The sequence below is a fragment of the Trachemys scripta genome, chromosome 4 (genome assembly GCF_013100865.1).
Source record: "Trachemys scripta elegans isolate TJP31775 chromosome 4, CAS_Tse_1.0, whole genome shotgun sequence".
Lineage (NCBI taxonomy): Eukaryota > Metazoa > Chordata > Testudines > Emydidae > Trachemys > Trachemys scripta.
This window is the reverse complement of record NC_048301.1, coordinates 10,900,810-10,917,310: the sequence shown is the minus strand read 5'-3', so window position 1 is coordinate 10,917,310 and position 16,501 is coordinate 10,900,810. Positions and strand designations below refer to the sequence as shown.

Here is a 16,501-nt window from a genome sequence, read left to right as displayed (position 1 = left end):
TGGTTCAACAAGGCAGGGTTCTGGAGGCCCAAACTGGCAGAGAAAACAGGCTCAGAGGAAGTCTCAGCACATCAGGTGACAGTCCCAGGGGAATCTCTGTGACCGAACCCGTCACAGAGGGGACAGCAGGCTCTGCAAGATTGCCATTGGGAGGCAAATCCTCAGCCAAAGGAGGGCTGCCTCTCCAATGGATCCGAACCTCAACATTGGGCCCCTGCCCCATGAGCCTCCCCAGCTGCACCTTCCACACCAGCTGAGTCGGCTGCGTAACCTGCAGCCGGCCTGCCTCCGAACTGTGCCTAGGACACAGCTTGTACATGCTCATGCTCCATACCCTTCATTTCCTCACCCTCATGTCCTGCCCCGACACCAACTAGCAGGACCAATTACCACCCGCGGAAGGTGATAAAAACACACCTACTTAATGATGAGTCCCCATTTACAATTACATTTTGAGACTGATCAGTTACCCAGCATTTAATCCATTTAATGAATTCCAGGTTAATTTTTTCTCTCTAGTTTTTTGATCAAAATGTTGTGTGGTACCAAGTCAAATGCCGCACAGAAGACTAAGTATATTATGTCAACACTATTATATTTATCAACCAAACTTGTAATCTCATTAAAAAAAGATACCAGGTTCGTTTGACAGGATCTATTTTCCATAAATCCATACTGATGGCATTAACTGTATTAAACTCCTTTAGAGAGACAAGGTGGGTGAGGGAATATCTTTTATTGACCAACTTTTGTTCGACAGAGACAAGCTTGTTCAAGCGCTCTGTGTAAGCTCAAAAGCTGTGTCTCACCATCCACACTGCTATTTATACCTTTGCTAGCTGGGTGCACAGTGTCTGCACTCTACACACTGCCTTTAGTGTGGACGTACTCTTCATTGAAAATCAACATTAAACAATCCAATGAGCACTTGAGCCAGATCTTTGAAAACTCCTGGATGTAAGTTATTTTGACCTGCTGATTTTAAAAGGTCTAACATCCCACTGCGATCCTAGTACAATGGAAAGAGTGGTATAGGATATGACTAAATCTGTTTTTTTCCAAACATAGAACAGAAATATTGAACATTTCTGCCTTTTCTGCATTATTATTGATAATGGGAAAATTCCAGCTCCAGCTGTCAAGAAAGGCCTGATTTTGTTTGTAAAAAAAATTCACTGTTGAGATCCACCAAAGTGAGAGAGAATAAAAATGGAAAAACTGTACTGCACTGTAACCTATGGCTGGATCTGTGGACAAAAACCCAGAACAATACATCTTGGTAATATTTTCCTGTTTTATTAGTTTTCGAGGAAAAGCCCATTCTTCCATTTCAATTTATTCATAATGGGCAATGTTTATTTGCTATGGCATGAAAGTACATTAAGCAAGACTATAGCAAAAACTACACTTCTCGTTAATCACTAAATGGAAGTAATAAGAATTCATGCATCACTAGATTCCCCTGGGAGAACTTTAGATGGAGCAAGAATAGAAAATGATTGGAGCAGAGGGGATTTACATTTGGATAGTTAGGCCGTTTCCTCTCCTCATTGTGTCAACAGAAAGAAAACCAAGTGCTGAACACTTAAGTGCTACAGACTGAACAAAGGCGTTTAATAACTCAAAGTAGGATGATTTAATTACTGTTAAGATGAACGTGTGTGGCCTTGACAAGAAAAGATTGTGCAAGTTTTTTTCCTCAGCCTAGTGATCCTATGTACAGAAATCCTTTTTTTATATATAATTACTAGGGCTGTCAAGCGATTAAAAAAAGTAATTAATCGCACTGTTAATAATAGAATCCTATTTATATAAGTATTTTTGGATGTTTTCCACATTTTCAAATATGTTGCTTTCAATTACAACACAGAATACAAAGTGTACAGTGCTAACTGTATATTTTTTATTATAAATATTTGCCCTGTAAAAACAAAAGAAATAGTATTTTTAAATTCACCTCATACAAGTACTGTAGTGCAATCTTTATCATGAAAGTTGAACTTACAAATATAGAATTATGTACAAAAAATAACTGCATTCAAAAATAAAACAAAGTCCACACATTCCTACTTCTTGTTCAGCCAATCGCTCAGATAAACAAGTTTGTTTACATTTGCAGGAGATAATGCTGCCTACTTCGTTTACAATGTCACCTGAAAGCGACAGCAGGCGTCCGTATGGCACTGTTGTAGCCAGCGTTGCAAGATATTTACATGCCAGACAAACTAAAGATTCATATGTCCCTTCATGCTTCAACCACCATTCCAGAGGACATGAGTCCATGCTGATGATGGGTTCTGCCTGATAACAATGCAAAGCAGTGCAGACCAATGCATGTTCATTTTCATCATCTGAGTCAGATGCCACCAACAGAAGGTTGATTTTCTTTTTTGGTGGTTCGGGTTCTGTAGTTTCCGCATTGGAGTGATGCTCTTTTAAGACTTCTGAAAGCATGCTCCAAACCCCGTCCCGATCAGATTTTGGAAGGCACTTCAGATGCTTAAATTTTTGGTCGAGTGCTGTAGCTATCTTTAGAAATTTCACATTGGTACCTTCTTTGCGTTTTGTCAAATCTGCAGTGAAAGTGTGCTTAAAACGAACAACATGCTGGGTCATCATCCGAGACTGCTATAACATGAAATATATGGCAGAATGCAGGTAAGACACAGAGTAGGAGACATACAATTCTGCCTCAAGAAGTTCAGTCACAAATTTAATTAACACATTTTTTTTAATGAGCATGGAAGAATATCCTCTGGAATGGTGGCTGAAGCATGAAGGGGCATACGAAAGCTTAGCAGATCTGGCATGTAAATACCTTGCAATGCCGGCTACTAAAGTGCCATGCGAATGTCTGTTCTTACTTTCAGGTGGCATTGCAAATAAGAAGCGGGCAGCATTATCTCCCGTAAATGTAAACAAACTTGTTTGTCTTAGCGATTGGCTGAACAAGAAGTAGGACTGACTGGACTTGCAGGCTCTAAAGTTTTACATAACTGCACTCAAACACAAAACCATGTAACAAAAAAAAAAAAAAATCTACATTTGTAAGTTGCACTTTCACGATAAAGAGATTGCACTACAGTACTTGCATGAGGTGAACTGAAAAATACTATTTCTTTTGTTTATCATTTTTACAGTGCAAATATCGGTAATAAAAATAATATAAAGTGAGCAGTGTACACTCTGTATTCTGTGTTGTAACTGAAATCAATATATTTGAAAATGTAGAAAAACATCCAAAATATTTAATAAATTTCAACTGGCATTCTATTGTTTAACAGTGCGATTAAATCTGCGATTAATTTTTTTGAGTTAATCACATGAGTTAACTGCGATTAATCGACAGCCCTAAAAATGACATTAAAAAATAACCTACGTTAAGAGAATGTTGCTGTTGCAAAGTCAAGCACTCAAACGTTAGACAATGCCAGAAATAAGGCTGCCTGTGCCTCCTCAATTCAGCGTCCTTGTTTATACGCATTATGATGCAGTCTTTAATTACAAGATCACATATTTTGTCCATAGGACCCCTGCCTCCTTTAAGGCATAGTTCTCATCCCTGGCTCTCCCCCATGTTCCTATTCCTTGCCCCACCGTCTTCTGCCCCCGTTTTGCTCCTGCCTCTCCCTTCCTTCTCCCATCTCCTGCTACCAACTACTCCCTTTCTACTCTAACCCCTCTAACTCTAGTTGTATTCTGGGCCTTAGTGTTTCTTAATGCTCCCAAATACATTGCATGTGCCATTTTTACAGCTGCTATGGTATCCGTATGGAAAATAAACAGTGGTGGAAGGGTAAGGATGTTTAACAGATACTGGCTTTGGTTAAAAAGATAGCCTGATCAATAGGAAGAGCAACTCTAAATATGGTCATGAGACTTCTATAGCACAAAGGTAACACTTAAGAAAGAGTAGAAGTGGGATTGCTTGCAGAGGCTGCATAACAAGTGTACTATTTTAAATAAGCAGAGTCTTACCTGAAACATATCTGTATCTTTATCATGTGTATACTCCACTACAACTGTCTGGTTTCTGGATAACGTATAAGAGATACTGTGCTGACCTTTACAGCTGATGGCCTGTTGAATAAGAGAACAAAAAGATATTTCCATTGCACATAAGCTTACTATTAAACATTATAATCAGACTCATTTCACTATATAAACACCTGACACTAATCAGGAAAAAGAACAGTGTACTACAACATTCTATTACAAAGCTGAGTAAGTCGACACACAAACAAAACCCCTTCGTTCTTACAATGGCTTTTCTGATTCAAGAACTGTATCTGTTTGCTCCCTATGTATTTTCGGACTACAAGTGTAACTAATATTTGAGAAATTTAGCTTCCCCAATCTATCAGATTTGTTTTTGAAATTTCATCATGAGCCTAAAATTACTACCCCTCAGAACCCTGGCATCCATATACCCCTCTCTGTCTTCCTTTGCACAAAAACAAAAAAGAAAAGTAGACACCACACTTACACTAGACTTATTTTTTTATTAAAAAATTGATTTTATTCCATTTTTAGCAAGAATTATCTAAAGCTTAAATAGCATCAATGATTCACTGTTTTTATATATATGTATAAAGTTGTAACTCATTTGAAACAAAATGATTTTTAAGCTTTCTGAATTTGCCAGAATAGCATTACATTGAATATACAACATAACCATTATAAAAAAAAATATGAAAAACCAAGTCCAGCAGATAATGGGATAATACATTAACTGCATATAAGTTCATAATAATTTCTAAAGAATATCCAATGCAAACCAAAATCATAACACTTTTCAGCCTCATATATCAAAGCTCAAAGTACTAAGAAGTTAATTTCTCTCTAATTTTCAGAAGGGGGTACTAAGGCAAGTGAAATACCAACTATACTATCATCAGTGACACAAGACCATTAGAATCTAATAATTACATCTTCAAAAACAAAACAAATAACCAGCCAACATTAACTCATTCCAGATGAATTCTAGTTTTTAAAAGACATAACAGTTTGGCTCAAGTTATTGGAGATCAGCATAGTCTGCAAAATTAATAGTTATTCACCATGCAGATGCATCTATATAAATAGAATTTCTGCAGCACAGAGTACGTGTAACAATATAATGGAAATTTAAGTCTGTTAAAAATGCCCAAGTTCAACATTGTCACAGCACTACAAGATGATGCATAATTAATTATATCAACCGATGTTTAAAGAGATAGTCTATCACACTGGTGATTTATTCATATTTCTCTTGATCTACAAAATGACAAGTATCCTATATGGAAAGGGATAGTTAAATTGAGCAGCTTGGTATACTTTTCTTTATTGCTTCAGATAAAACAATTTTCAGGGACTTTATTTCACTGAGACATTTTAACTGATCCCAAAGCAATAGAGTTCATTTCTTAAATGAATCACAAAAAGCTTTTTGGAGTACCATTAAAGGCCTGAGAAAACCACAAAAAACAAGGAAACAGCAAAGTCTAACATTTCAGAATGACAAACCTTTAAAAAAAAAATCACATTACTGTAAGAAAGAAGAAGTGTTTCCCATTGTTCCAGGTGAAGATGTTTAGTCATATTTCAGTTTCATGGAATATAATTTACAACATTAAAGAGGTTACAAGATTTCAGGCTATGATGTTTTGTTTTATGAATTTAACTTCAATGGACAAAAACTGGACCATTTTAAATTATGAATTTATACATGCACAGTGATCACTGATAAGCTAATTCCTCCATAGATTTATGCAATCTATCCCACATAATTATAACTGCTATAATGTATAAATAAATTACAGGAGTTCCATGCATTTATAACTTTACATTGATCATAACTGTCTCACCATTTGTTGTAGTCACCTGTTATCTATTTAGATCCCATCTTGCCACTGAAGTCAATGGGGCTCTATACAAGTCAGCAGTCTGCCAGCATATCAAAAACTGCAGGATTGGGCCTTAGATTGTAAATTGTATCGGGCAGGGACAATCTTTTATGTTTTGTACATATAACACTTAGCACAATAGGGTCCTGAGCCCTGACTATGGTCTGTGGGTGTTACTGTAGTAGAAATAACATAGTAAAACCAGCATATGTAATACAAATCATACAATTTTTAAACACATAAAGCAGCAAAGCTTAATATACATAACCACATTTACAAACATTAAGACAAATTTAGCATATAAACACATGACAAACATTAATGGGGTTGGAAAGATTAATTACCAACCCTGGAACCAATTCTGGAAACACAAGTCCTATCTGTCTCAGAGCTAATGGGCACTTTATATAGTGCTGTCTATAACTGAAAGAGCAAATCAAGTGAACTTTTAGCCTACACCATTAAACTAGTCTGATTTTTTTTTTTTTTTTTGCAGCATACCATTCTATTGCTGTCAATGTAAATAATGTTTTCTACTTCTGTAACATTCTATGGATCTTTACAGGTATTAATTATGTGGCATATAGACTGCATAAATCTAATTAGAATTTTGGCTCCCTTAACATGTCTAATCGTTATTAGACTGACCTGAACCAATACTTTCTCTGAAGAAAAAAAAAAAAAAAAAAAAACTAGGCCAGGACATGCCTATAAGTTATTTTTATCTCCATTTCTCCAGCCATTAGATTAGAGTCCAGCCCTCACTAGTCAGTAAGCAGTCTAATGCAACCAGAAAAACAAATCTTTTTGATGTATGAGCTGTAATATTAGGCCCTTCATAAATGTCACCATATTCCAATGAATCCTATACCACACGCTCACTAATGCATTACGGCTTTAACTCCAGGACTCTCATTTGATTCCCGTTAGCAATTTACTAGGTGACCTAAGCTGTAGATGCCTTATTTTAAACCCATATACTAGCTACTTTAGAAGCTGGTTTACCTGAAATGACTTGTAGGTTAACTCCTCATAACCTACGCTTTAGAAAAATTCATTAATATTGCCAGAGGCGGTCATTTTCTTAGGATTTGAGAAATGAAAATCACATTTGAAGAAATGTATCTAGCAATGGATGCACCTTTTCCAATCTGTTGTCAGCAGGGTTTTTCTCCCCCTTCCATTGAAAAATTGGGTTTAAATAATATGAATTTAGCAGTGTATTTCCTGGTATTGCATAACTGCTTTTCAAAATGCTAAGAAATTGTTCGAAGTGTACAAGAAGACATACTTTCCACAGTGAATACAGCACAGGCAGTTGCTCCAGTTCAAAGAAATTTCATATGCATTTTTATTACTTGCCTTAGAAAGCAATTGGCCACTAAATTAAAACTGTAAAGTCAAAGAATTAAAAATCTGTCATTTGTTTCTAGTAGCACCCAGTGCATCGGGCATTGTATAAGCACAGAAAGGTACAGCCCCTACCTTTCTAACAACTTGCACTCAGAAACAAAAGACAGAAACAGTGGGGGTGGGGGAAAGACGGGAAAAAAATCAAGTAAGATGGTCAGGTGGCAATCTGCCACTACCAGATTATGAAAAGTTTTAACATCACAATTAAATAAAAAGTTACACAATCCCAAATTACTCCTACAATCATGTCATAGTATTGCCAAATCCCAAAGCCTTCCAAAAGACCCTACAGAAAGTCATGAGACTGTTTTAAATCTTGTTATTTTAAAGTACTTCAATTTCGTTAGTTTTATTTCCCCCCCCCCCTTTTTTGAGTCTTTACCGTTTGTGCTTTCAAGCTTTCCACCACAACCATGAAGGATAGTTTATTTCATTTAAAAAAAATAAACATAGTTGAGATTGTGATGTAATTGTACTGCTCCAGGAGCTGGCATTTTGAGAAAACACACTAAATATCACAAGATCTGTGATAAAATTGCAAAAGTTGGCATCTGATTTAATTCATTACCCAAAAACTTCATTAATGCAGCACCTCAACATCTCGTGGAACATCAACCACACCTATAGTTAAACCTCTGAAAACCAGGAAATAGAGAGACTTACAGGTACACATGAGCCCTGCAACCTTAATTCTGCCCCTGGGAGCTGGCAAGAGTTACTTGGGGGGGAGAGGGGTGTAGGGTAAGTTTGTTTCTGCCAGGGCTGCCCTACAATAAACAGACATCAAGAGTAATTAAGTAATGTGCCATTTTACGTGCTGTGGTGGGTCCCACAATTGTATTCTCTCATTTGTCTGCATGCACTCCAACTGCCCTAGTCCTACATTGTGTTAGGGACAGCTGTATTGACTGGTGCAGGGATTACTTGCAGCAGGTTGCCACAGTGCATGCTGAAACATGAAGAAAGGTGCATCTGCCCCCAAAGAGATCATGGACGGCTCATTTCTGTGGGGAAATTCGTCGGTTGTGCAAGTAGAACACAGCAGCCTGTTTGCCATGGAGATTTGCGGCAGTTAGTGCACTATAGCTCAGAGGCAAGGGCACGTGCTGTTCCAGAGGGAATCCTTAGGACAAGAGGTGCTAACATCGGGCAACTCTGGTTTGTGAAAAGTAGGTGAAGTGGTTGAGCACAGGCTCGGTGTATGTCTACACTGCAGCTGGAAGCAAGCTTCCCAACCTGAGCAGACAGACTTGTGTTAGCAGGGCTCACACTAGCAAACTAACAATAGCTGTGTAGACATTACAGCTTGGGCACTGAAGCTTATGTGGCTGGGTGGGCTTGAGACTCTGAGCCACAACATCTACATAGCTATTTTTAGCATGCTAGATTGAGCCAGGCAAGCACCCTATCCAGGCTGCAACGCTTCCTCTCGGCTACAGTGTAAACATATCAGGCAGTGTTCACGGAGCCTGCCCTAAATACGACGTTTGCTTTAGTGAGGACGCAGTTTGAAAGGTTTTTCCTACTCAGCTGTGCAAGTAGGCCGGTACGCTCCGGTACACCGTACCAGCAAGCTATTTATTATAGCCGGTACGGCATACCGGAAAGACAGCAGCAGAATGCCGGCAGTTGCTCTGGCGGCTGTACCGCCCCCAGCCTCGCCTCCCCCAGTCCTGTCTCTGGCAGGGCCGCTGCTGTAGTACGAGGACGGACGGAGACATAGCTCTGTGCCCGGAAGGGCAGGGGGCGGGGCTGGGAGGGGCAGCGGGGAAAGGAGCAGAATGCTAGCAGCTCCTCCGGTGGCTGTACCGCCGGTCTCCAGCCTCGACCCCCCCACCCCTGCAGCCCTGTCTCTAGCATAGCAGGACATAGGTGGAGGACAGAGCTCCCCGCCCCGGGTAACATGGGATGGCTGTGGGATGGGGACGGGAAGAACGTGGGGGCCCCAGGCTGGGCGGTGAGGAGTCACATGGAGGGTCACGTGCCCCTCCCCAGCTCGTGCCTACCTCCCCATACTGGTAAGACATGGATTTTACTTGCACCCCTGTTCCTATTATACCATGTGCTGCATCCTGCAGTGCTCTATATTATCTGGAAGGGCAGAGTGCTGTGTTGTTTATCAGGACAAGATGGGACATCACTCAGAGGGAAGAATTCAGGTTGTGGGGTGGGGCTGACGTATACCTTCTGGAGAGGTACAAGGCACTGCCGGTCAACCTTAACATTAATGCTGAGTTCTGAGGTAGTGAATTTCCTTTTTTTGATGAAATGGCGGTAGTGCAGGAGGTACAACTGGCACGTACCTTTGGGTACGGGGCTAAAGGAACACATCACTGCTACTCAGCTACCAGCTCTGCCCTCTTTCTGGTGCCTCCGTGACTCCCACACTGCTCCAGGGGCCAAGTGGAAACCAACAGGCTCTGAGGAGCACATCTACCAAATAGATACAGCAAGGGGGAGTGGAGTGGAGCCCCAGAGGCTGTATTCCACTTTGAGGATTAGAGGGAAGGGGTTCTGCAAAACCTTCCGGATCGTGGGAGAACTGAAGAGATATGAACGAATCCAGTCATCCCTGGGTTCTCTTCCCCTAGAGTCTTCGCCCCTAGTGGGTGGGTCAGCTTTTGTGGCCCGCATCATGCGGGAGGTCAGACTAGACCATCATAATGGTCCCTTCTGACCTTAGAGTCTATGAGTCTATTATGGAATACCCATTTTCAAGATAATCTAGCCAGGCATGTTTTTTAAAGCAATTTGACTATGGGCTCCTTGTTGGGAGGGGGTCCTATATCTGAGGAATTCCTTGACTAAATGACCCCAAGTTTACACCCAAGTAGTATTCCCCTACCCCTACTCCTCCTGTGACATACAAATATTTATAAGAATCTCACTATCCATGCATGTGGATTTTAGAATAATTTATTAAAATCAGCTCCTTATTAAGCGTGCATTAACTGAGTACCCCTTGACTAAATAACCCCACCGCCATCACTGACTAGCCTGGCCCCCAACGTTGGTAGCACAACCACTGATATGGTTGCATCAGCATTTCCATTTTGAACACAGGTGAAAAAAAGATGTACAAAAATTCTGTTTTGGGTTGGAGTCTGATTTAGAAATGTATATTACTCTTTGTATTAGTGCACAGGGAAGCAATATCAATTGAAGTTTGATACGACTTTTAAAGAGAGGCACATGATTAAAGTTTTATTTCTTTCAGATCCTTTTTTCTAGGAACTACACCAACTTGAAGGATGAAATTGATTCATAGATTCAAGGACTGGAAGGGACCTTCAGAGGTCATCGAGTCCAGTCCCCTGCCCGCATGGCAGGACCAAATACAGTCTAGACCATCCCTGATAGACATTTATCTAACCTACTCTTAAATATTTCCAGAGATGGAGATTCCACAACCTCCGTAGGCAATTTATTCCAGTGTTTAACCACCCTGACAGTTAGGAACTTTTTCCTAATGTCCAACCTAGACCTCCCTTGCTGCAGTTTAAGCCCATTGCTTCTTGTTCTATCCTTAGAAGGTGAACAAGTTTTCTCCCTCCTCCTTATAACACCCTTTTAGATACCTGAAAACTGCTATCATGTCCCCTCTCAGTCTTCTCTTTTCCAAACTAAACAAACCCAGTTCTTTCAGCCTTCCTTCATAGGTCATGTTCTCAAGACCTTTAATCATTCTTATTGCTCTTCTCTGGACCCTTTCCAATTTCTCCACATCTTTCTTGAAATGCGGTGCCCAGAACTGGACACAGTACCCCAGCTGAGGCCTAACTAGAGCAGAGTAGAGCGGAAGAATGACTTCTCGTGTCTTGTTCACAACTCACCTGTTAATACATCCCAGAATCACGTTTGCTTTTTTTGCAACAGCATCACACTGTTGACTCATATTTAGCTTGTGGTCCACTATAACCCCTAGATCCCTTTCTGCCGTACTCCTTCCTAGACAGTCTCTTCCCATTCTGTATGTGTGAAACTGATTTTTCCTTCCTAAGTGGAGCACTTTGCATTTGTCTTTGTTAAACTTCATCCTGTTTAACTCAGACCATTTCTCCAATTTGTCCAGATCATTTTGAATTATGACCCTGTCCTCCAAAGCAGTTGCAATCCCTCCCAGTTTGGTATCATCCGCAAACTTAATAAGCGTACTTTCTATGCCAATATCTAAGTCGTTGATGAAGTTAACGTTGATAAGTGTGAATCCTTTGTTTGCATAGAGTTAAAGAGAAATAGGGAAAGGAGATTTTAGCTAGTGAATGAGGGATGGTGAAAAAGGTAAGAAATATTTCCAATGGCCATGAATCCAAAAGTCAGAGTTAGTGGAGATTTTGGTACTGGAAGAGGAAATTATGGCAAATGAAATGTTGTCCAAATCAGAACAGAATCTCCTGACCATTTAAAACTAGGAATTTCGATACCAATTATGAGATGGTTTCAAATACAATTCCTTTCAATTCATATAGTCCTACTATTTGTACCTAAAGACTGATGGTTTGCAGTTTTTTTATTCCATAGTAATGTAAAAACTAAACATCAATTAGCCAGAATTATTGTTTCTATAGTACTAGACTTCAATAAAGCTGGAAATGTATACTGACTTATGATAGCCGAGACAAAAAAATTATACTTAATAGTTGTAACGTTTGGCAAGAGAACATTGTCATGGAAACTTCATGGGCTTTGTATGCATGGAGAGGGAGGGGAAAAGTACCCATATCAACCAGAATCTGAGTCACAGCTGTTTAAAAAAAGTCTCTCCATCTGCTTCCTATTCAGCCACATACCAGCTCTTCTTTTCATGTTATTGCTTTCCTTATAAACAGAACAAGTGAGCGTTTATATTAGCATTACAGCAAGGTCTTTAAGCTTAAGGAATTTCAGCTTACTGTGCACATGTTATCTGGGTATCCACACTAACACCTCCTGAGCATTTAACCTCTCAGCTGTCAACATTTTCCCACCAACAGCTAAATGAATATCCTGGAACACTCATGAGATTGGATTTGCTAACCCTTTGACTGAGGGCAGACAGAAAAAGGAAAGGAAAGGAGATGCCACTAACACAAATGTAAACAAAACCAAGTTTTTAAAAAAGCTGCATTTATTGAACATTTTCACGACAAGAAATATTTGCAGAACTAGGCAAATTTGTGTTAAAATTAAATGGGCAAAAAAAACCTGTGCACAAATTTGTTAACTCCAACATTTACTGAAGAGATTTCAATGTAGCTCATGGTCATTTTCTAAAACCAAATGATAATCAGCCTAATAGTTAAAATCATTCAATAAATCCCTAATTTGAAACACTGTAAAAGGAAGATATTTTTGCAGTTTCCGGGCCATGTACAGTCCGGGTGTAACTTGCACCAGGGCCACATTTGACTTCCTGTCAACATGGTACAAACGATACATGGAAAGCTATTTTCAAAGAGACAAATGTGGCTAAAAGGGACTTCAAACTAGTTTTGTATGAATGTAATTCTGGGAATGTTGTATTTCCTTAAAGAACAGTATTCAGATTGAATTTACAGATACTACTGTTATAGCGTACTACACAAAGCTGCTGAACTTAAATATTCCTTTGGAGTCATCATCAGGTGATTTCTCATGTAATATAATCCACTTAAGAGGAACAGTGATAAACCCCATATGATTCAATGGGGCAAGCTCACCATATCTGGTACCTGGCAATGTATTGCAGTGATTAAGTAACGGATTCTCAGTTCCTTTAAATGTCATGCCTGACATAGCTACTGTGACTGAGTTTGCATGCAAACAGATTTATAGCCCTACAGACCACCTCAGTCTGGTGACTGCAAAACAATCCTTCAGTGAAACCTACGGTACGTGGAAGCAATTGGTATTAGCTAGAATTAGGGTTGCCAGGCATCCAGTTTTCGACCAGACTGCCTGGTCAAAAAGGGACCCTGGAGGCTCTGGTCCGCACTGCTGACCGGGCCGCTAAAAGTCCAGTCGGCGGCACAGCAGGGCTAAGGCAGGCTCCCTGCCTGCCCTCGCTCTGCACGGTTCCTGGAAGAACTCAGACTGACTTTTCTCTAAATACACAGCTCTCTTCATGATTGGTGTGACATCACCAACAGAATGAATTACAAGCTATCACACCAAAGAAGAGCATATGATCCACAGTGGAACTAGTTGGAATGCTCATAGAGGGAGGAGAGAATTCGCTACAAACAGAGTGTACAAGAGATAGGAGAAGATGAGGGTTTAAGACCTGCAAGTCACTGCTGAAGTTTACAAAATCATTTAATAAAAATGAATGACCACCAGCATAACACACTAGGGTTTAATGGTGTCAGGAGATCTGTCCTCTGTCTCTCCAACTATTTCAAATAGAGAAAGAAAAATGTAAGGGCATTAGTCTCTTCCCCCTTTTCCCACTACCAAACCATTTTTTCCTCTTCTTCCATCTCCTATCAAATGACCTCTCTCCTGTGATGCTGGCAGATCAATTGCCAACTCATGCCAAGCCCCCTAGACCTCACTGAATACTGACAAACGCATAGGTGGAAACCAATCTGGTTCACTGTTAGTATTGTTGAGAGAGATTAGATTTATAAAAATGTGTCTAGTGTTTAAACTTTATGAAATGCTTGTAAAGTGGCTGTATGCATTAATCTTTCTTATAATATCTGTATCCCACGTTATAAGGTAATGTTTAAGTGTTTGCTCAGTAACTATATAAATATTTGCTCTGAAACTGTTAACCCTGGTGTCATCTCCTCTCCAACAAAAGGCGGCTCAGACACCAGACAAGCCATTGTGGAACATCAGTGGGCAAAAGACTTTGTTGATTGCACACACATGAAAAGGAGACATGCACAAGCCCTCGTCTTATCAGCTTGAACTCTATGGGGAGGGAATAAAAATTTTTGTCAAGAAGAAATTATCTCTATGGCCTGGTCCACACTAACCCCCCACTTCGGACTAAGGTACGCAAATTCAGCTACGTTATTAACGTAGCTAAATTCGAAGTACCTTAGTCCGAACTTACCGCGGGTCCAGACGCGGCAGGGAGGCTCCCCCGTCGATGCCGCGTACTCCTCTCGCTGAGCTGGAGTACCGGCGTCGACGGCGAGCACTTCCGGGATCGATTTATCGCGTCTAGACCAGACGCGATAAATAGATCCCAGAACATCGATTGCCTGCCGCCGGACCCGGAGGTAAGTGTAGACAAGGCCTATGTTGCTTGAACTCAGAGGAGCAAAGATTCCTAGGCATAAGCAAGAGATCCCCAGCTGTTTAGCATGGTTAGCACTAAAGGATACATAGAGCTTGCACATTACAGCAACTTCTGTTATCGTCTGGAACCTAAGACTAACTCATTTGTATATGTTTACCTGCTTTTAATCTTGTAAACAATCCATTTCTTTTTCTCAATTAATAAATCTGCAGTTAGTTTATGATAGGATTGGCTGCAAGCATGGTCTTTGGTGAGAGACTTAGGGTGCACCTGACCTCAAGTAAGTGACTGGTCCTTTGGGATTGGGAGTAACCAGAGCATTGTTGTGATATTTGGTGCAAGGGACCATCCATCACAAAGGCAAGCTTGCTTGAGTGGCAAGATAGATCGGAGTACCCAAGAGGACTGTCTGTTAAGGCTGTTATAGTGCTTGAGGAGTTCACATTTGATACTTGGCTGGTGAAATCTAAGTATAGAACTCATAACCAATTTGTGGTTTCTGCCCTGCTTCGTCACAGTCTGCCCTCAGGTTGGTACTCCCACTCCTGCAGCCCTCCAGACAGCTTGACATCTCCTGTCTAGGTCTACCCAATATTTGGATTATCTTTTCTCCCATTATACCCTTTTCATTTTTCTCCCCCTAACAGGAATATTTATCCAGGCTTGAGACTGGCAACCGCATCGAAGTGCAACAGGAAGAGAATCTTGATTTAAGTAATCAATTTTAATTATGTTTTGCATTTGTACTTTTGAGTTATTTTCCTAAAGAAAGGAATCAACCGATGAGAATTAACCTATTACACCACACTGATCTGAAACTAAAGACAGCCTTTACACTAAATCGGTGCTTCTTTTTGCTAACCAGGAGAATGCGCTATATCTATATTCATTTATTTAAGCAATTATGGAGCCTTACATTTATTCAGATTCTTAATGTTGATGTATTTTATTTTGTTACAAAATGGTGAAAAAGATGCATTACTTATTTACTAGATATTAATATTTTATTTGTGATTTGTGTTTAGCTCTATTAGCTTGTAAATTCAAATTCAATTAAAATCACAAAACAGATTTTTTTAATAAACTTTTTTTCTTCTATATCCAGCACATTTGAGGTAGTTTTGTCAAAGAGTTTATCAAAACATTTACATTTAAAACTGATTTATTAAAGGAAAAATCTGTAGTTACTGAATTGATCTGATTGTTTCTGGTCATCATGTCCTTTGGGATTTTAGACCTAATAGATCTCATCCTCCCTCAAGTAGTTTTTCTTCATAGATTGGTAAAGAAAAAGAAGCCTTCCTGCTTTTTCAACTCCCAATTAGTTTCTTAACCTTGAATGAACAAATTATTGTACTGAACTAGCTGAATAAACTGAAATGAACAGAATGCTCTCTGCACCTGCAGAAGAGGCTACTGCTATCAAAAGCTGGTTTAGCATTTCAATGATCTCTAGTTCCGAGTACTGAGCCAGTGGCTTCCACCCATTCAGTAGCATGACTTTCTTTAAAACTTGGCAGCAAACATACTGCTTAAATATTTTTTTGTCTTTAAATGATGTAATAGATTATAAATTCAGGCTTTAATATTGGACAACCTATTTTAAAATAGATTTTTTAGAGGGTTTATTTTAAAAATAAAGTTTAAAGTAAAAAAAATCGAATTTAAATAAAATCAATTTATTTCATACTTTTTTTTAAATCCTCCCTACCTTTCTTTGGCCTCTGGCTTTCTCAGCCTCTCACTCCCTGAAGACTGCAGGGGCACAAGCTACTGCAAATGCCTCAGAAAGGGAAGCAGAGCTGAGGGCATGAGCTCCCCAAAAATCAAATGCAGACTGGAGCACAGCTGGGAATTCGACATATTATTTAACTGAATTGTTAGCCCAAAAGTTTGGAGTTTTCCCTCAGTGAAGCTCTGCACCAGGGAATGGAGGAGGAGCTGCTTGCTGATGGGGAGGCAAATAAAACCAACCCCCTCCCCCGACAAAAAA

The 16,501-nt window shown here is 39.7% G+C and overlaps 1 protein-coding gene across 1 annotated transcript in view; it reads right to left on the bottom strand.

The window, feature by feature from the left end:
• The window catches only part of PELI2 (pellino E3 ubiquitin protein ligase family member 2), a 114,740-nt gene that overhangs the window by 11,664 nt on the left and 86,575 nt on the right, over positions 1–16,501 (bottom strand). Inside the window, exon 3 of the mRNA XM_034768104.1 lies at positions 3,979–4,080. Coding sequence (XP_034623995.1) covers positions 3,979–4,080 — 102 coding nt within the window. The remainder of the gene's footprint in view (positions 1–3,978; positions 4,081–16,501) is intronic.